Source organism: Pristiophorus japonicus, chromosome 26, assembly GCF_044704955.1.
Source record: "Pristiophorus japonicus isolate sPriJap1 chromosome 26, sPriJap1.hap1, whole genome shotgun sequence".
Lineage (NCBI taxonomy): Eukaryota > Metazoa > Chordata > Chondrichthyes > Pristiophoridae > Pristiophorus > Pristiophorus japonicus.
This window is the reverse complement of record NC_092002.1, coordinates 6,331,641-6,352,539: the sequence shown is the minus strand read 5'-3', so window position 1 is coordinate 6,352,539 and position 20,899 is coordinate 6,331,641. Positions and strand designations below refer to the sequence as shown.

The following is a 20,899-nucleotide window of genomic DNA, read 5'->3' as shown; positions in this document are numbered from 1 at the left end:
CCCTTGATCCCCCTAGTAGTAAGGACTTCATCTAACTCTTTTTTGAGTATATTTAGTGAATTGGCCTCAACAACTTTCTGTGGTAGAGAATTCCACAGGTTCACCACTCTCAGGGTGAAGAAGTTTCTCCTCATCTCGGTCCTAAATGGCTTACCCCTTATCCTTAGACTGTGACCCCAGGTTCTGGACTTCCCAACATCGGGAACATTCTTCCTGCATCTAACCTGTCTAAACCCGTCAGAATTTTAAATGTTTCTATGAGATCCTCTCTCATTCTTCTGAACTCCAGTGAATACAAGCCCAGTTGATCCAGTCTTTCTTGATAGGTCAGTCCCGCCATCCCGGGAATCAGTCTGGTGAACTTCGCTGCACTCCCTCAACAGCAAGAATGTCCTCCTCAAGTTAGGAGACCAAAACTGTACACAATACTCCAGGTGTGGCCTCACCAAGGCCCTGTACAACTGTAGTAACACCTCCCTGCCCCTGTACTCAAATCCCCTCGCTATGAAGGCCAATATGCCATTTGCTTTCTTAACCGCCTGCTGTACCTGCATGCCAACCTTCAATGACTAATGTACCATGACACCCAGGTCTCGATGCACCTCCCCTTTTCCTAATCTGTCACCATTTAGATAATAGTCTTCTCACTCTGTTTTTACCACCAAAGTGGATAACCTCACATTTATCCACATTATACTGTATCTGCCATGCATTTGCCCACTCACCTAACCTATCCAAGTCACTCTGCAGCCTCATAGCATCCTCCTCGCAGCTCACACTGCCACCCAACTTAGTGTCATCAGCAAATTTGGAGATACTACATTTAATCTCCTCGTCTAAATCATTAATGTACAATGTAAACAGCTGGGGCCCCAGCACAAAACCTTGCGGTACCCCACTAGTCACTGCCTGCCATTCTGAAAAGTACCCACTTACTCCTACTCTTTGCTTCCTGTCTGCCAACCAGTTCTCAATCCACGTCAGCACACTACCCCCAATCCCATGTGCTTTAACTTTGCACATTAATCTCTCGTGTGGGACCTTGTCGAAAGCCTTCTGAAAGTCCAAATACACCACATCAACTGGTTCTCCCTTGTCCACTCTACTGGAAACATCCTCAAAAAATTCCAGAAGATTTGTCAAGCATGATTTCCCTTTCACAAATGATTTCACGAAGAGTTAGGCTACGGAGCGATAGTCAGAAGGCCAGGAGGTAGTTGAGCAGAAGGCCTTAAGAATGGAGATGGAGAAAGCAAAGATTTTTTTTTAAGGATGAAGGACGCAGGCAGTGGTAGCTCTGGGCTGGATGCAATGTTTTGTACAAGTAAAGCCTCAGTAAGACGTGTTGCCATCTCGGGTGCACGTGTTATTTGTACCAGGAGCCCACCACGTTGGCTTCTGAGCAGCAAGCAGCACTGGTGCTGGGGGTTAACTGGCATCAAGCGCCTCGAGTGTTTTTCTACATAAGAAAGAAAGACGTGCATTTCTGTAGCGCCTTTCATGACCGCCGGACGTCTCAAAGCACTTTACAGCCAATGAAATACTTTTGGAGTGTAGTCACCGTTGTAATGTAGGAAACGTTGCAGCCAATTTGTGCACAGCAAGCTCCCACAAACAGCAATAATAATAACTTGTATTTATATAGCGCCTTTAACGTAGTAAAACGTCCCAAGACGCTTCACAGCAGTGTTGCAAGACAAACAGATAAATTTGACACCGAGCCACAGAAGAAATTAAGGCAGATGACCAAAAGCTTGTTTAAAGCAGTAGGTTTTAAGGAGCGTCTTAAAGGAGGAAAGAGAGGCAGAGAGGCTGGACAGGTTTAGGGAGGGAGTTCCAGAGCTTGGGGCCCAGGCAGCTGAAGGCACGGCCATCGATGGTGGAGCGATTATAATGAGGGATGTTCAAGAGGGCAGAATTTGAGGAGCGCAGACATCTTGTGGGGTCATCTTATGGGGCTGAAAAAGATTACAGAGATAGGATAATGTGATAATGACCAGATAATCTGTTTTTTGTTATGTTGATTGAGGGATAAATATTGGCCCCAGGACATCAGGGATAAGTCCCCTGCTCTTCTTCAAAATAGTGGCGTGGGATCTTTTATAGGGATTTTTTAGAGGGGCACTGAGGTTTAACATCTCATCGGAAAGACGACACCTCCGATAATGCTCTCTCAGCACTGCACTGGGAGTGTCGGCCTAGATTTTTGTGCTCAAGTCTCTGGAGTGGGACTTGAACCCACAACCTTCTGACTCAGAGGCGAGAGTGCTGCCCACTGAGTCACGGCTAACGCTGGTAAATGCAAGCGGATGTGATTATAAACTGAACCCCGCACAACCAATTTCAGCGGCTGCAAAGCTTCCGTGTTAAAGGAAGGCGTTTTCTGAAAATCGTCAGGGGCCCGGCGAGCAGGGATTTGCGGGAAGGTTGGGTCTGTTTCCACAAGACTTGCACTTGCCTAGCTTCGCGTGATCTCTCTCTCTGAAACACCTCCCACTTTCTCGCACCGTTAATTTTGAAGCGCGGTGGCTGTGATGCAGGCAAGCAGCGGCCATTTTGTGCTCAGCAAGATCCCACAGAACCATTGAGCCGTATAACCGGGTAACCTGCCTTTGGTGGTGGTGGCCAACGAAGGAATGTCGGGTCAGGGCACAGGGGGTGGGGGGGGGGCAGCTCAATGCTCTTCCTTAAATAGTACCACGGGGCCTCTGTGACATCCTCCACGACCACCATAACAGAAGGGGGGGGGGCCTCATTTTAATGTTGTCTCACCTTAACTGAAGAATGTCACCTCCGACAATGCAGCAATCCTCTCAGTACCGCAGAGGAGAGTCAGCTGAGATTAAGTGCTCGGGTCTGTCCCGGAGTGGGTCAAAACCACCTAACCCAGCGACGAGTGGAACTTCCTGAGCCAAGCTGACACTGAAATTGCGAAGTAGGGACTATCGGGCATCCTGTTTTTTTTTGCGTTTTGTGATCCTGTGATTGTGTGGGTTTGAGCATCACAAAGTTGCAGTGTTAATTGGTCTGGGTGCCTGCCGACAGGAATGCGATTTATTCTGTCGGTTTTCATTTTTTTTTTCCCTCTTGTTTTTTTTTTCCTTCCTCAGGCGTCGTTCCTCTTCCTCCTCCTCCTCCAGATCTCGGTCGGACTCCCGCAGCCACCGGTCCCGCGGGCACCGCCGGTCGAGCCGCTACTCTCGCTCCCGCTCGCGCTCCCGCTCGCGCAACAGGCACTACTCCGGCTCCCACGGGCGCTACAGCCGAGGGGGCTCCCGAGACGGACGCCGCTGCTCGCGCTCGCAGTCCCGCTCGGCTGACAGGACGCGATACGTCAGCTCCCGGAGTCGCGGCAGGCGATCCAGGTATGCCACCAGGCCGACAAGCGAAGGGGCGATACGGTGCAGCAATAAAAACAGGGAATGCTGGGTAATCTCAGCGGGTCAGGAGCATCTGTGGCGAGGAAGCAGAGTTAACGGATAAGTATATAAGATTATGAGGAGACTTGACAAGGTGGATGCAGAGAGGATGTTTCCACTGATGGGGGAGACTAGAACAGGTACAGCAAGTGATCAGAAAGGCCAATGGAATCTTGGTCTTTATTGCAAAGGGGATGGAGTATAAAAGCAGGGAAGTCTTGCTACAGCTATACAGGGTATTGGTGAGGCCACACCTGGAATACTGCGTGCAGTTTTGGTTTCCATATTTACGAAAGGATATACTTGCTTTGGAGGCAGTTCGGAGAATTGAGCCAATATTATGTTAACTGCTACAACTGCTGAAGCAGCTGGGTTATGTTACAGTCAGGATGGTCAAGGCCAGAACACATACAGGTAGAGCAAGTAATCAGGAAGGCAAATGGAATGTTGGCCTTTATTGCAAAGGGGGTGGAGTATAAAAGCAGGGAAGTCTTGCTACAGTTATACAGGGTATTGGTGAGGCCACATCTGGAATACTGCGTGCAGTTTTGGTTTCCATATTTACAAAAGGACATACTTGCTTTGGAGGCAGTTCAGAGAAGGTTCACTCGGTTGATTCTGGGGATGAGGGGGTTGACTTATGAGGAAAGGTTGAGTAGGTTGGGCCTCTACTCATTGGAATTCAGAAGAATGAGAGGTGATCTTATCGAAACATATAAGATTATGAGGGGGCTTGACAAGGTGGATGCAGAGAGAATGTTTCCACTGATGGGGGAGACTAGAACTAGAGGGCATGATCTTAGAATAAGGGGCCGCCCATTTAAAACTGAGATGAGGAGGAATGTCTTCTCTCAGAGGGTTGTAAATCTGTGGAATTCGCTCCCTCAGAGAGCTGTGGAAGCCGGGACATTGAATATGAGATAGACAGTTTCTTAACCGATAAGGGGGCAGGCAGGGAAGTGGACCGGAGTCCATGATCGGATCAGCCAAGATCGTATTAAATGGCGGAGCAGGCTCGAGGGGCCGTATGGCCGACTCCTGCTCCTATTTCTTATGTTCTTATTATGTTTTGGGTCGGCGGTCCTTCGTCAAAACTGGAGAGTGTTTGAATTGAGCAGATTATTAACAAGCACTGAAAGGGTGGGGGGGGAGGGGAGGGGAAGAAGGAACAAAAGGGAAGGTCTGTGATAGGGTGGAAGGCAGGAGAGATTAGAGGGACAAAAGGGATGGTGGTCCACATTCAAATGGTAATGCCAGGAATTAGAGAAACATTCGTCGAGATCGGGTGTGAATGGCGGGATAATGACCAGCTGCAATTAGAGACAAAGAGAAAGAAATGGGCTCGGAAGGGCGCGGGGTTGGGGGGGTGGGAGGAGAAGGGAGCCAAAGATGAGCAGTGGTTACGCGCTCAAAGTTTTGAACTCGATGTTGAGTCCAGAAGGCTGTAAAGTGCATAAACCAAAGATGAGGTGCTGCTCCTTGAGCTTCGTTGGAACAGTGTGGGAGGCCGAGGAAGGAGAGGCCAGAGTGGGAATGCAGTGGAGAGTTAAAGTGACAAGCGACCGGAAGCTCAGGGTCACACTTGTGGACTTGGGGACACAGCAACAATAGGTTGTACCCGTCGGGAAAAGATTGAACAGGCTTCGGGCTAAAGAAGGCTGAGGGTTGATGGTCACCACGTTACAACAACGATACGATTGCACTAGAGAGGGGATTTACCAGGATGTTGCCTGGACTATGAGGAAGGATTGGATAGGCCTGGGTTGTTTTCTTTGATACAGAGGAGGCTGAGGGGAGACCTTATTGAGGGGTATAAAATTATGAGGGGCCAGGATAGAGTGGATAGGACGGACCTATTTCCCTTAGCAGAGGGGTCAACAACCAGGGGGCATAGATTTAAAGTAATTGGTAGATGGTTTCGTGGGGATTTGAGGGGAATTTTCTTCATCCAGAGGGTGGTGGGGGTATGAACATAAGTAATAGGAGCAGGAGTCGGCCATCTGGCCCCTCGAGCCTGCTCCGCCATTTAATAAGATCGCGGCTGGTCTGATCTTGGCCTCAACTCCACTTCCCCGCCCGCTCCCCATAACCCTCGACTCCCTTATCCTTCAAAAATCTATCTCCACCGTAAAATTATTCAATGACCCAGCCTCCACCGCTCTCTGGGGTAGAGAATTCCACAGAGTCACGACCCCCTGAGAGAAGAAATTTTTCCCCATTTCCGTTGTGAATCTTTGGAATTCTCTACCCCAGAGAGCTGTGGAGACTGGGCCATTGAACTCGCTGAATGGAACTCACTGCCTGAAAGGGTGGCCGAGGCAGAAACCCTCACCACATTTAAGAAGTACTTGGATGTGCACTTGAAGTGCCGTAACTTATAGGGCCACGGCTAAAAACTGGAAAGTGGGATTCGGCTGGGTAGCTCTTTGTCGGCCACGCAGACACGATGGGCCGAAATGGCCTCCTTCCGTGCTGTAAATTTCTATGATGTGTTGGTCTTTAAGATGACGAAGGAGATCGATAGGGTAGACGTAGAGAGGCTGTTTCTACTTGTGGGGAAGTCCAAAACTAAGGGTCATTACTATAAGATAGTCACTAATAGCCCCAATAGGGAATTCAGGAGAAAGGTCTTTGCCCAGAGAGCGGTGAGAATGTGGAACTCGCTGCCACAGGGAGGGGTTGAGGCGAATCGTATCGATGCATTTAAGGGGAAGCTGGACAAGTATATGAGGGAGAAGGGAATAGAGGGTTATGGTGATGGGGGGGGGGGAGATGGAGAGGGGTGGGAGAGGGCTGGTATGGAGTATAAATCAGTTGAACCGAATGGCCAATTTTTCAGCTGTAGGTTTCATCTGATACTTACGTGAGATACCAGACCAAGCGACACTGGAACCATACCCAGCAATCATCTTCTATACGGTAGTAGCAAGCAAATCAAATGTCAATATCCAAGTGGGATATCCAGGCCACAGTCCCCGGTGTAACAGCGTGGATATCTTGTAGGCTGCCTGTGAATTCCCTCTGAGGGCAGTGCTCGATGATGTGCTCCAGGGTCTGATTAGGAGCTCCGCAGTCGCGCGATGGGGAGGCTTTAATCTTCCACCTATGGAGAAGGCGGCAGCATCGACCGTGTGACCAGTTCTGAGGCGGTCAATGTTTGTCCACTGTTTGCGAGGAAGGTTTGATCCTTCAGGTTGTACTGTGGCCTCCTCTTTAAGGAATCCATTCCGTATGTCGCAGTTCTTCCAAGCATTTCGCCGTCGGTCATCGAGTCCGAGGGGAGACCGCTGAAGGCCTTCGGCAACGGTCCAAAGTGACCTAGATTCGAGACGGGTTGGTGGTAGGTTGTTCCAGTCGGCCTGGATCGGCAAGTCTTTGCTGGTGTAGCGGCTGTATTCTCTGCAGACTGCGTATTGGTGGCGTAGGTGTGGTAGTGCGATGTTTGCAAGCACGGGCAGCCAGGGTGTTGGTGTCGATGAAAGCATACCAGGAATAGAATTCAACAGGGCATCATCGGATTTGACTCGACTCGCCCAGCAATGGTCAGCTAGAGAGTTGGGGGAGAGAAATGCGGAGGCAAGGGGGAGAGAAATGCGGAGGCAAGGGGGAAGTGGTTCAGTGCTCAGGTCGGCCGTGGGCTTGGCCCTCGCCCCCCCCCCCCCCCCCATGCTGCTGACGCGTCTTTCTGTCCTCTTTCAGGTCGAGGAGTCATTCCCGCTCGGACGACCGATACCGCCGGAGCAGCAGGACGGGCTACAGCTCGAGCCGGCGCAGGAACAGCAGCAGCCTCAGCAGCAGCGGCAGTCTGAGTGGTTCTCAGAGCCAAAGCAAGTCCTTGTCACCCCTCAAAGAGAGCCTGGGGAAGGTGGCTGCTTCACCCGCCATGGGCGACAAACTGAAAAAGTGAGCATGACGTCGCGCCACTCGTGTGTCTCGGCTGACGCATGTTTACTCCGTGAAGGGACGGGGTTAGAGCAACTCGGCGGAGGAGAAGCTGCTGACCTCCCTCTGCCGTCTGGTTTCAGGTTTTTTTTTGTTATTCGTTCCTGGGATGTGGGCGTCGCTGGCAAGGCCGGCATTTATTGCCCAATCCCCTAATTGCCCCCTTGAGAAGGTGGTGGTGAGCCGCCGCCTTGAACCGCTGCAGTCCGTGTGGTGAAGGTGCTCCCACACAGTGCTGTGAGGGAGTATTATGTCCTTAGATGCTCTGATAATGACTCCATGAGGCAATGTGTTGTACTTGAACTGGAGTGACCTTAGTTCCATTTAATGTAACTCCAGAGTGAGGATCACACATGGTGGCCTGCCTTTTATACTCGGCCTGGCACACACCTGTACAGGTAACTCTACAAGTCTCCCACTGCAGTGCCCTCTGGTGGCACACCTTAATGACCATACAGCTGGTGTACAAGTTTCCTCTGGTGACAGATCATATGTAATAGTACAAGCAGTCAACATGTCTGGATACATGACAGGGAAGGAGTTCCAGGATTTTGACCCAGTGATGATGAAGGAACGGCCGATATATTTCCCAGTCGGGATGGTGTGTGACTGGGAGGGGAACGTGGAGGTGGTGGTGTTCCCATGCGCCTGCTGCCCTTGTCCTTCTAGGGGGCAGAGGTCACGGGCTTGGGAGGTGCTGCCGAAGAAGCCTTGGCGAGTTGCTGCAGTGCATCTTGTAGACGGTGCACACTGCAGCCAGGGGGCGCCGGTGGTGGAGGGAGTGAATGTTGAAGGTGGTGGGTAGCGTGCCGATCAAGCGGGCTGCTTTGTCCTGGATGGTGTCGAGCTTCTCGAGTGTTGTTGGAGCTGCAACTCATCCAGGCAAGTGGGGAGTGTTCCATCACACTCCTGACTCTTGTGCCTTGTAGATGGTGGGAAGGCTTTGGGGAGTCGGGAGGTGAGACACTGGCCGCAGAATACCCAGCCCCTGACCTGCTCTTGCAGCCGCAGTATTAATCGTGATTCATCTCCCCCCCCCCCCCCCCCCCTCCCCCAGCAATGTGCAACCTCCCAAACCAGGTAACACGATCCCACCAGAAATGCTGAGCCAAATGCCACCCTTTAACACCGTGCGGAGCAAGGGCCCCACCATCCCTGGGGATTGGTGTAATCGGGGATCGAGAACCAAGTGTGGTGAGGCTGCGCGGGGTGAGGTGCGCAGTCCGGAAAGGAGTCGGGGTAAGGGGGCAACGTTTCACGGCAGAACGGTGGTCTTGAGGTCCCACGCAGGCCGGCGAGCGGCTTTCGAATGGAAAAAGTGCACACGTGCAGACAGTTGAATGGGTCGCGTGGCTTGTTAATCGGAGGGAACATTGGTGAGGGGAGGGGGGGGGCTTGGGAGCATTGGTAAGGGGAGGGGGGGGGGCTTGGGAGCATTGGTGAGGGGAGGGGGGGGGGGGGCTTGGGAGCATTGGTGAGGGACGCCCCCACTATCAAAGCGGGAACGCTGCCTCCTTTCTAAATATTAAAAAAGTTGCAATTGGCGTCTGTGGGGCTGTTGCCGAGCCTCTCAACACTGAGCGACGATAACGTTGTCAAATCGCTCGCCCTGGTTACTGACGGCAACTCTGCTGATCTAAATCTAGGTCGCACTTAGTCTAACTCAGTAACCGCCGTCTTTCGGACGAGACTTTAAACCGGTGCCTCGGTCTGCCCCCTCGGGCGGATGTAAAAGATCGCAGGGCACTATTTCGAAGAAGAGCAGAGGAGAACCCCCTCACAGTATCCAGAGCATTATTAGTCCCTCAACCAACATCGCCACATGATCTGGTCACAATCACATTTTCCGTCTGTGTGCAAATTGGCTGCTGAGTTCCCTACGTTACAGAAGTACTTTATTGGCTGTAATGCACTTTGGGATGTGAAAGGCGCTATATAAAGAAAGACTTGCAAGATGTCTTAAAACACTTGACAGGCAATGCAGTACTCTTGGAGTGTAGTCACTGTTGTAATGTGGGAAACACCAATTTGCACACAGCAAGCTCCCACAAACAGCAATGTGATGGCCAAATAATCTGTTTTTTGTTATGTTGATTGAGGGATAAATATTGTCCTCAGGACACCTGGGATAACTCCTCTGCCCTTCGAAATAGTGCCATGGGATCTTTTATATCCACCTGAGAGGGCAGACGGGGCCTCGGTGTAATGTCTCATCCGAAAGGCGGCCCCTCCGACAGTGCGGCGCTCCCTCAGCACTGCCCCTCCGACAGTGCGGCGCTCCCTCAGCACTGCCCCTCCGACAGTGCGGCGCTCCCTCAGCACTGCCCCTCCGACAGTGCGGCGCTCCCTCAGCACTGCCCCTCCGACAGTGCGGCGCTCCCTCAGCACTGCCCCTCCGACAGTGCGGCGCTCCCTCAGCACTGCCCCTCCGACAGTGCGGCGCTCCCTCAGCACTGCCCCTCCGACAGTGCGGCGCTCCCTCAGCACTGCCCCTCCGACAGTGCGGCGCTCCCTCAGCACTGCCCCTCCGACAGTGCGGCGCTCCCTCAGCACTGCACTGGGAGAGTAAGCCTAGATTTATGTGCCCAAGTCTCTGGAGTGGGACTTGAACCCACAACCTTCTGACCCAGAGACGAGAGTGCTACCCACTGAGCCACACTGACATAGTAAAAATGTCCCACAGCACTTCACAGGAGCGTTAGCAAACAAAATGGAACACCGAGCGACAGAGATATTAGGACAGGTGACCCAAAGGTTGGGTCAAAGAGGTAGGTTTTAAGGAGGGAGAGGTTTAGGGAGGGCGTTCCAGAGCTTAGGGCCCAGGCAGCTGAAGGCTCGGCTACAACACAGGTTTCACAGAAGCACGAATGTTAGTTGATTTTATTCCGCCCTTTGTAGCGCATCTGTTGGCTGTGCAGCGATTGGACCCGAGAATCTGTTGATCTGTGTTGTTCCATACCATGCCAGGTGGTAAGTTTTGATGCCCAGCCACAGAGAACTGCTGGTTTAAATGCGTTGTGTCTTCTTGGGCGTTCTCTGAACCTTGCTCTCTCTCTTTCTCTCTCATCGTTCCAGGTCTGACACTCCTGTGGGTAAAGAATCCGGAGCTGCCAAAGTCAGTAAGAATTTTACCTCACCTCCGTTAAACACAGCCCCTCTGAAAACCTCACAGAAACACTTATGCAGCCTCAAGTAGTCTTTCAGCAACTTTTTAGTCGCTTATCTTTCTAACCTGAAATTGTCCTTGAGGCCGAGTTACGGGTAACACAAAGCAGAATGCACATCAGTTTGGCAGTACCTTGCTCACACACTGAAACTGTTCTATTTTAATGCGTTCCTAAGATGTTCCCTTTCAGCGTTCCTCAAACTGTGCTAAAAATTTGACGCCAAAGACTTGCCGAAGAGACGGACCTTGTTATAACATTGTGCTCTTTCCTGTGATTCTATGTATGCTATAAAGTTACTGCAAATATATTGTAAAGTTTGTTACAGGTTTTCTCCACTGTCCGCTTCGACGGTTGCCGATATTTTGTACGATGCATACTTCCTGTTCACCTTGCTTCCTCTCGTTGTCATTTTTGGTTACGCTTTTATGTCAACACAGTATTTCCCATTCAATTTTGCTTTGTCAACTGGTCACGGTGTAGTTGCAGATTCCAGTCATTAGGGGGCACTGTGGAGTGAGTTCCCGAGGTGTGTCTCAACTCGTGTCAGCCACCTTGTATATAAAAAATGCTTGTTATACGTGTGCAACAGCAGCGGCAATTTCCCAGTCTTAACTGAATGGGCTCTATCATGTCACCGTGCACCCTGTATTAGATCTGTTCACGTTACGACTGCAACTCTTCCAGTAAAATTTACTCCTGAATTAGACGTTTGTCCAAAGGCTTAACGAATATCTGCATCTCCTGAGTCGTACAGACCAGGCAGTCCCCCGAGGTTCCACAGCCGCTCGGTGCTGATCCCGTCTTGGGCGGCTCGCTCAGGCAGTGCTCCGCGGCCACTTCCGCCAAGGAGCAGTAAAGCCCGACATCTCTCCCACTTCTGCTCACTGTCCAGCGGCTCGAGCGCGACCCTGCGAGTGAGGGCGCAGCTTCCACAGTCGAACGGCCCGTGCGGTTTGCCCACCGTGCAGGCGTCGGCGCTTGAGCGCGATGCAAGGAAGTGGAGAACGCTCGTGGAATTGCAGCCCAGCAAGAGTCGGGGGGGGGGGTGGGGGGGGGGAAGGAGACCCAGGGGGGCGATTGGAATAAGACCCCAATAACCATTCACAGTTTTTGCAGGAGGTTTGAATTTGGCCCGTGGGCTCAAAGAGTTACAACAGTAAAAAGCAGGATGGTGCACGACCCCCTTCTGTGTCTGAATAACCGTGTCGCGTTCTGCAATAGGCACGGTGAGGGTTTAAATAACCGTGGGATCCCGGGGGCTTTACAGGTTGGTGTTGGGCGTATGTTGGGTGACCACCAGTCTAACCCCGACCCAAAAGCACCCGTTTCAGGACCTGGTTTTCACGCTCTTCGGTGTGAACGGATACAACTGGCATGGTTTTGGAGAGCCCCCTGGCTGGGAGCCCCCTGTACATTTCCACGCTGTCTATGGGTCCCTTGTTCGAACTTCCATGACTGTAACCACTCGATGTGTCAGACATCTCTCTTACCCCCACACGCTGCCTCTTGTCCTTCTGCCGATTATATTACTGGAGATCTCCACACAAGAAACCCTCACCGCGGTGTTTAATGCCGTTGGTTGTGTTTAATCCAGTGTCTAAAAGCTCGACAGAGCGCCAGTTCTGTCCATTTTTTAATGGCAATTTAATCCCAAAAGGTTAGAATGTGAAACTAGTTGAATTATTATTTTTTTTTTTGGCACGACTGAGCGAGCTGTTTTAATGTCCGGCGATAAGATTGCAACAGGCTGCTTGAGTCGCACTGTGTCATGCCCTGGGTTGAGCCTAACCGGGCACCGGTACTGTGTGCTGACTTCCCGACGGGCTCGGTATTAAACCAAGGATTTGGCCGGGTGCTGCCATCAGTGTCTTTCCAGCGGTATGCAGTTCTTTTCCTGCTCTGGGAGGCTGAGAGTTCGGGGGTGGATCAGCACTGCCCCCTAGCTGTGCATTACGGCACTGTCGTCACAGCCTTGATAGAGTCTGTTGCAGAGAACTCAAAAAAAATCAGATAGCCCTCTTGTGCGTTTCTTTAATATGTTGAAGCGTTGCTGCATGTTTTGCGTGTCACGAGCCCTTGCTTTACACTTGCATTCTTCTCGGTTGCAGACAAAGCCTTAAATGTAACTTGAAATGGTGGAACTTTAATGTGACCCTCCCTGTTCTGTGACGTACTCTTCCTTTCCCACAGGCTGGCTGTCAAGAGAGCAGTTGCAGTTCCCAGAGTGAAAACTGCGCACCATTCTGTCCTGTCGTTCCCCCCCCCACCCCATCCCCTCGAGGCCACGCTGCAGGATTTTATACTGTCTGACCCGCTGGAATGTTGCCCCGTGCAAATGTCACTGTGTTTTACTTTCAGGCAAAGCTGACGCCACAGGAGAAGCTGAAACTCCGCATGCAGAAGGCTCTGAATAAACAATGTAAGGATCTATCTCATGGGCTGTATATTTTAACCGTGCGCGTTTTTTTTTGTTAACTTTGTGCCCTGCAAAGGTGATGGATGTGTTGGTACTGTAAGTCCGCAGCAAACACTCCCCAAGACAGGCATCTGTATGGGTTAGATACAGAGTAAAGCTCCCTCTACACTGTCCCATCAAACACTCCCAGGGCAGGTACAGCACGGGGTTAGATACAGAGTAAAGCTCCCTCTACACTGTCCCATCAAACACTCCCAGGGCAGGTACAGCACGGGGTTTGATACAGAGTAAAGCTCCCTCTACTCTGTCCCATCAAACACTCCCAGGGCAGGTACAGCAAGGGGTTACATACAGAGTAAAGCTCCCTCTACACTGTCTCATCAAACACTCCCAGGGCAGGTACAGCACGGGGTTGGGTACAGAGTAAAGCTCCCTCTACACTGTCCCATCAAACTCTCCCAGGGCAGGTGCAGCATGGGGTTAGATACAGAGTAAAGCTCCCTCTACACTGTCCCGTCAAACATTCCTAGGGCAGGTATAGCACGGGGTTAGATACCGAGTAACGCTCTCTCTACACTGTCCCGTCAAACACTCCCAGGGCAGGTACAGCACGGGGTTAGATACAGAGTAAAGCTCCCTCTACACTGTCCCATCAAACACTCCCAGGGCAGGTACAGCACGGGGTTTGATACAGAGTAAAGCTCCCTCTACTCTGTCCCATCAAACACTCCCAGGGCAGGTACAGCAAGGGGTTAGATACAGAGTAAAGCTCCCTCTACACTGTCTCATCAAACACTCCCAGGGCAGGTACAGCACGGGGTTGGGTACAGAGTAAAGCTCCCTCTACACTGTCCCATCAAACTCTCCCAGGGCAGGTGCAGCATGGGGTTAGATACAGAGTAAAGCTCCCTCTACACTGTCCCGTCAAACATTCCTAGGGCAGGTATAGCACGGGGTTAGATACCGAGTAACGCTCTCTCTACACTGTCCCGTCAAACACTCCCAGGGCAGGTACAGCACGGGGTTAGATACAGAGTAAAGCTCCCTCCACACTGTTCCCATCAAACACTTCCAGGGTAGGCATAGGGGGTTAGATACAGAGTAAAGCTCTATCTACACTGTCCCATCAAACACTCCCAGGGCAGGTACAGGGCGTTAGATACAGAGTAAAGCTCCCTCTACACTGTCCCATCAAACACTCCCAGGGCAGGTACAGGGGGTTAGATACAGAGTAAAGCTCCCTCTACACTGTCCCATCAAACACTCCCAGGGCAGGTGCAGCACGGGGTTAGATACAGAGTAAAGCTCCCTCTACACTGTCCCATCAAACACTCCCAGGGCAGGTACAGGGGGTTAGATACAGAGTAAAGCTCCCTCCACACTGTTCCCATCAAACACTTCCAGGGTAGGCATAGGGGGTTAGATACAGAGTAAAGCTCCCTCTACACTGTCCCATCAAACACTCCCAGGTCAGGTGCAGCACGGGGTTAGATACAGAGTAAAGCTCCCTCTACACTGTCCCATCAAACACTCCCAGGGCAGCTACAGGGGGTTAGATACAGAGTAAAGCTCCCTCTACACTGTCCCATCAAACACTCCCAGGCCAGGTACAGGGGGTTAGATACAGAGTAAGATTCCCAACCATGTGCCTCAGAAGAGTTCCCGTTCTGCACTCTATTCTGTGCGGTTCCACAGGTGCAAGTTGTGATCCAGTATACCACAGCGGTGTATTCACACGTGACCTTCAGCGGTGACGGCCGAGTGCGTATTGGGCCTTGGAGAGCACCATGGCCACTACCCGATCGCGTCCGTGCCCAATGTCCACAGTATGTGAACACTGCCTCGGAGGGTCAATAGACAGCAATCTGGAGGAAGGAAACCCTGACTGATTTCCCCCCCACCCATCCCCCCGAGGCCCCACGCCCAGGTGTGCTGAGATGAATTCCCCAGACTGGCTAACTCATTTATAGTCCAAGGACCAAGCCTGGTGCCTTCCTGGCCCGCTGGGCTCAGTAACTCAATCAGCAACCTCCGCAGGAACTGAGAGTGGCTGGAGGAGAGGGCCAGGGGGAGGAAGGGGACGTTCTGTTTCAAGTCCAGACGCACTTTGTAGACACTGTGGGAGCAGTGACCCCTCTCTCCCTCCCCGGGAGGGTGTTTGTGGAGCGCACAGTACTAACTGGGCCACAGCATAGAAACTTACAGCGCAGTAGGAGTCCATTCCGGCCCATCGTGTCCACGGCCGACAAAGAGCCGCACGGCCCTCGGTCAGCAGGCCTGAAGGTTACATATAAACCTATGAATGGCGGAAAGGCAAAGAGCACCCAGTCCACCCCACACAACTGCGACACCCCTTACACTGAAACATTCTACACTCCACCCCAACCGGAGCCATGTGATCTCCTGGGAGAGACACAAACCAGATTTTAAAAACCCAGGCCAATTTCGGGAGAAAAACCACCTGGGGAAATTCCTCTCCGACCCGTCCAGGCGATCGACCAGCCGTCGGGAGCTGGTGGGTCACGGCGAAGTTAGGACGGAGGAGCGGGAAGACTTGGGGCTGCTTCCCACACGTCCCGAAAGAGGAAAGTAAACTTTGTCTTTTTGCCGGCAGTTAAAGCAGACAAGAAGGCAGCCCAGGAAAAACAGCTGCAGCAAGAACAGGAGCGACAGGTAATCAATCTCCCGGGGCAACCACAGCGTCCGACCTCGTGCGGTGTCGATACAGACGAGGGAAATGTAGAAACTGCGGAGCAGGAGGAGGCCATTCAGCCCCTCGAGCCTGCCCTGCCACAATCGTGGCTGGTCGGTACCTCAACGCCAGTTCACCTGCCTTTGTTCATTGTCCCTCGATACCCTGACTCGACTAAAAAAAAATCTATTGATCTCCGTCTCGAAACTTTCAGTCGACTCCCCCCCCAGCATCCACAGTCTTTGAAGGGAAGTGGGTTTTCTCGGGTAGATGCAGAGAGGATGTTTCCCCCTCGTGGGGGAATCGAGAACTTAGGGGTCTACTTTCAGAATAAGTGGGCGCTCGTTTAGAACGGAGATGAGGAGGAATTTCTTTCGTGAAACTATGGAATTCTCTGCCCCAGAGAGCTGTGGGGGCTGGGTCATTGAATATATGTACGGTGGAGATAGACAGATTTTTAAACGATCAGGGCGTCCAGGGTTACGGGGAGCGGGCGGGGAAGTGGAGTTGAGTCCAAGATCGGATCAGCCAAGATCTTATTGAATGGCGGAGCAGATTCGAGGGGCCGAATGGCCGACTCCTGCTCCTATTTCCTATGTTTCTGATTTCCGCGACCTTTGGTGTGTGGGGGGGAAAAGTGTTTCCTGATTTCACTCCTCAGCGGCCTAGCTCTAATATTATTGTGGCAGCTTGTTCCGAATTCCCCTCTCCCCACCAGAGGTTAATAGTTTCTCTGCGCCAACCAGATTGTTTTAAAAGCTTCGATCAGCACCCCTCAACCTTCCAAGCCCCAGGGAGTACAAGCCACATTTCTGCGACCTCTCCTCTTAAGCCAGTGTCATTCTGGTGAATCTGCGTCGTACTCGTTCCAAGGCCAGTATACCCTTCCTGAGGTGCCCAGAACTGCATGCGGTGCCCCACATGGGGTCTGACTGAGGCTCTGTACAACTGAAGCATAGCTCCTTCCCCTTTGTATTCCATCCTCCATCAACATAACAAAAACAGGTATATCTGGTCGTTACCACATTGCTGCTTGTGGGAGCTTGCTGTGCGCAACTTGGCCCCCACATTACAACAGTGACTACACTTCAGAAAGTACTTCGTTGGCTGTAAAGCGTTTTGAGACTTCTGTTGGTCGTGAAAGGCGCTATATAAATGCAAGTCTTTTATTCCCCCCCGCCCCCCTTGCAATAAAGGCCAACATGCCACTATCCTGTTTGATGAGTTGATGGACTGGTATTTAAGGCAGAATATTATCTGAATGGTGGTAGATTAGGAAAAGGGGAGGTGCAACAAGACCTGGGTGTCATGGTACATCAATCATTGAAAGTTGGCATTCAGGTACAGCAGGCGGTTAAGAAGGCAAATGATATGTTGACCTTCATAGCGAGGGGATTTGAGTATAGGAGCAGGGAGGTCTTACAGTTGTACAGGACCTTGGTGAGGCCTCACCTGGAATATTGTGTTCAGTTTTGGTCTCCTAATCTGAGGAAGGACGTTCTTGCTATTGAGGGAGTGCAGCAAAGATTCACCAGACTGATTCCCGGGATGGCAGGACTGACATATGAGGAGAGACTGGATCAACTCGGCCTTTATACACTGGAGTTTAGAAGGATGAGAGGGGATCTCATAGAAACTTATAAGATTCTGACGGGACTGGACAGGTTAGATGCGGGAAGAATGTTCCCGATGTTGGGGAAGTCCAGAACCAGGGGACACAGTCTAAGGATAAGGGGTCGGCCATTTAGGACTGAGATGAGGAGAAACTTCTTCACTCAGAGAGTTGTTAACCTGTGGAATTCACTGCTGCAGAGAGTTGTTGATGCCAGTTCATTGGATATATTCAAGAGGGAGTTAGATATGGCCCTTATGGCTAAAGGGATCAAGAGGTATGGAGAGAAAGCAGGAATGGGGTACTGTGGGAATGATCAGCCATGATCTGATTGAATGGTGGTGCAGGCTCGAAGGGCCGAATGGCCTACTCCTGCACCTACTTTCTATGTTTCTATATATTTCTATGTTTAAGGGGCTGTGTATTGTCACTGTGAGGTGGTGCTCAGTCCGGGTCAGGGTTCTGCCCTCATGGCCGCGTACCACAGAGCCTCGTGGGAGGGGGGGGCCCGCATAATATTTAAATCCCTCGCCCCACTCATTTCCACATGCCTCAAGCAGCAGATACTAACCGATCCTGCCGCTCCAAGCGAGAATTTAGACAGCAGCGACCTAGAGCGCTCAGAACAGCCCCCCCCACAAAATTAAACGAGTAGCAAATATATAGTACAGATATGGGGCTGAGTTGCACCCTGGCCCTGATTCACCAGATTGATTCCCGGGATGAGAGGATTGTCTTGAGAAGAGATTGTGGAGAATGGGCCTATACGCCCTGGAGCTTAGAAAAATGAGAGGGGATCTCATTGAAACGTACAAGATTCTGAGGGGGATTGACAGGGTAGATGCAGGGAGGATGTTTCCCCCCTGGGCTGGGGAGTCTAGAACCAGGGGTCTCACAGTCTCAGGATAAGGGGTCAGCCATTTAGGACTGAGATGAGGAGGAATTTCTTCACTCAGAGGGTGGTGAATCTTTGGAATTCTCTGCCCCAGAGGGCTGTGGAGGCTCAGTCGTTGAGTGTATTCAAGGCTGAGATCAATAGATTTTTGGATATTAAGGGAATCGAGGGATATGGGGATCGGGCGGGAAAGTGGAGTTGAGGTCGAAGATCAGCCATGATCTCATTGAATGGCGGAGCAGGCTCGAGGGGCCGAATGGCCGACTCCTGCTCCTAATTCTCTGAATATATTCGAGGCTGAGATAGATAGATTTTTATACGTTTATCTATCCAGCATCACTTCGAGAAAGAAAGAGAGAAGAGAACATTGAAGCCAGAAACCAGGGTGCGGTTCAGCATGTTAACAGTGACGGAGATATTATAGTGATGGATGGCCAGAGGGAGAGGGCATTGGGAGTTAGAGGGTGAAACACAAAAAGTTAGTATGCAGGTACAGCAAATAATTAGGAAGGCAAATGGAATGTTGGCCTTTATTGCAAGGGGGATGGAGTATAAAAGCAGGGAAGTCCTGCTACAACTGTGCAGGGTATTGGTGAGGCCACACATGGAGTACTGCGTACAGTTTTGGTCTCCTTGTTTAAGGAGGGATATACTTGCATTGAAGGCAGTTGAGACAAGGTTCACTCGGTTGATTCCTGAGATGAAGGGGTTGTCTATGAGGAAAGGTTGAGCAGGTTGGGCCTCTACTCGTTGGAGTTTAGAAGAATGAGAGGTGATCTTATTGAAACCTATAAGATTCTGAGGGGGCTTGACAGGGTAGATGCAGAGAGGATGTTTCCCCTCGTGGGGGAATCTAGAACTAGGGGGCATAGTTTCAGAATAAGGGTTCGCCCATTTAAGAAGGAGATGAGGAGGAATTTCTTTTCTCTGAGGGTGGTGAATCTGTGGAATTCTCTGCCCCAGAGAGCTGTGCAGGCTGGGTCATTAAGGTGGGGATTTTTGAATGATAAGGGAGTCAAGGGTTATGGGGAGCGGGCAGGGAAGTGGAGCTGAGGCCAAGATCAGATCAGCCATGATCTCATTGAATGGGGGAGCAGGCTCGAGGGGCCGAATGGCCGACTCCTGTTCCTGTTTTGTTCTTATGTATTGGCGAGGGTGCGGGGGTTGTTGGTTATTCAAGGGGCGGAGAAATAATCGACTGGGTTTGATCAAGATATGATGTTGAGCGAGACAGTTGCAGTGGACTGAGAAACTATATAAGAGAGGACACGGTTGGAATTTTGGGGTAATGGGGGGGTGGGGATTTTGGGGCAAGGGGGGATTTTTGGACGGGGGGATTTTAGGGCAAGATTAAGATTGTCAAGATTGAGTGGATCGTGGGAAGAGAGCAGGTCACCTGGGAGTAGAGTTGAATGCGTTGGGAGACCAAGAGGGGCAGAGTGCACGGCAATGGCGATCGGGAGGTGACGGGCCAGGAGAGATGAGGAGGGGATGAAAAGGAGCGGGGGTAACGAGGAAATGGTGAGAGGGGGAGGAATCCCGGGGCTGGCATAGCGGCCAGATTCACGCCCGGGCGGGTGAGAGAAGCCGCGGGTTACCTGCAGAAACCGCAGAGTGATCTGTTCATCATCGCTTGTTTTTATTGAACCCTGTTTCTGTTTCTTTCAGGAGCGCGAGGACGAGCTGCGAGCAATGGCTCGAAAAATCCGACTAAAGTAATACTTCCCTACTCGCTCTGCGACCATCTCTGTCTCTCTCTCTCCCTCTCTCGCTATCTCTCTCTGTCTGTCTCTCTCTCTCTGTGTCTGTCTGTCTCTCTCTCTGTGTCTCTCTGTCTCTCTCTCTCCCTCTCTCGCTATCTCTCTCTGTCTGTGTCTGTCTGTGTCTCTCTCTCTGTGTCTCTCTGTCTCTCTCTCTCTGTGTCTGTCTGTGTCTCTCTCTCTGTGTCTCTCTGTCTCTCTCTCTCTGTGTCTGTCTCTCTCTCTCTGTGTGTCTCTCTGTCTCTCTCTCTCTGTGTCTCTCTGTCTCTCTCTCTCTGTGTCTGTCTCTCTCTCTGTGTGTCTCTCTGTCTCTCTCTCTCTGTGTCTCTCTGTCTCTCTCTCTGTGTCTGTCTGTCTCTCTGTGTGTCTGTCTGTCTCTCTCTCTCTCTGTGTCTGTCTGTCTCTCTCTCTGTGTCTCTCTGTGTGTCTCTGTCTCTCTCTGTGTCTGTCTGTCTCTCTCTGTGTCTCTCTGTCTCTCTCTGTGTGTCTGTCTCTCTGTGTATCTGTCTCTCTCTCTCGCCGTCTCTTTCTCTCTCTCTCTCGCCGTCTCTTTCTCTCTCTCTCTCTCTCTCGCCGTCTCTCTCTCTCTCTCTCTCTCGCCGTCTCTCTCTCTCGCCGTCTCTCTCTCTCGCCGTCTCTCTCTCTCTCTCTCGCCGTCTCTCTCTCTCGCCGTCTCTCTCTCTCTCTCTCTCTCGCCGTTTCTCTCTCTCTCTGTCTCCGTCTCTCTCTCTCCGTCTCTCTCTCTCGCCCTCTCTCTCTCGCCCTCTCTCTCTCTCTCGCCCTCTCTCTCTCTCTCGCCCTCTCTCTCTCTCGCCCTCTCTCTCGCCCTCTCTCTCTCTCTCGCCCTCTCTCTCTCTCTCGCCCTCTCTCTCTCTCGCCCTCTCTCTCTCTCGCCCTCTCTCTCTCTCTTGCGCCCTCTCTCTCTCTCTCTCTCTCTCGCCCTCTCTCTCGCCCTCTCTCTCGCCCTCTCTCTCGCCCTCTCTCTCGCCCTCTCTC

General features: G+C 51.6%; 1 protein-coding gene across 3 annotated transcripts in view; it reads left to right on the top strand.

Annotated features, from left to right (window-relative positions):
- Positions 1-20,899, top strand: part of clasrp (CLK4-associating serine/arginine rich protein) — a 72,813-nt gene that overhangs the window by 34,665 nt on the left and 17,249 nt on the right. For 2 of the 3 annotated variants that reach the window (XM_070867717.1, XM_070867716.1), the window contains exons 13-18: positions 3,111-3,365; positions 7,119-7,322; positions 10,437-10,476; positions 12,887-12,947; positions 15,559-15,617; positions 19,812-19,858. In XM_070867717.1, coding sequence (XP_070723818.1) covers positions 3,111-3,365; positions 7,119-7,322; positions 10,437-10,476; positions 12,887-12,947; positions 15,559-15,617; positions 19,812-19,858 — 666 coding nt within the window. Of the gene's footprint in view, positions 1-3,110; positions 3,366-7,118; positions 7,323-10,436; positions 10,481-12,886; positions 12,948-15,558; positions 15,618-19,811; positions 19,859-20,899 lie in introns of those variants that run through there. The other variant, XR_011588607.1, reaches the window with a different exon arrangement.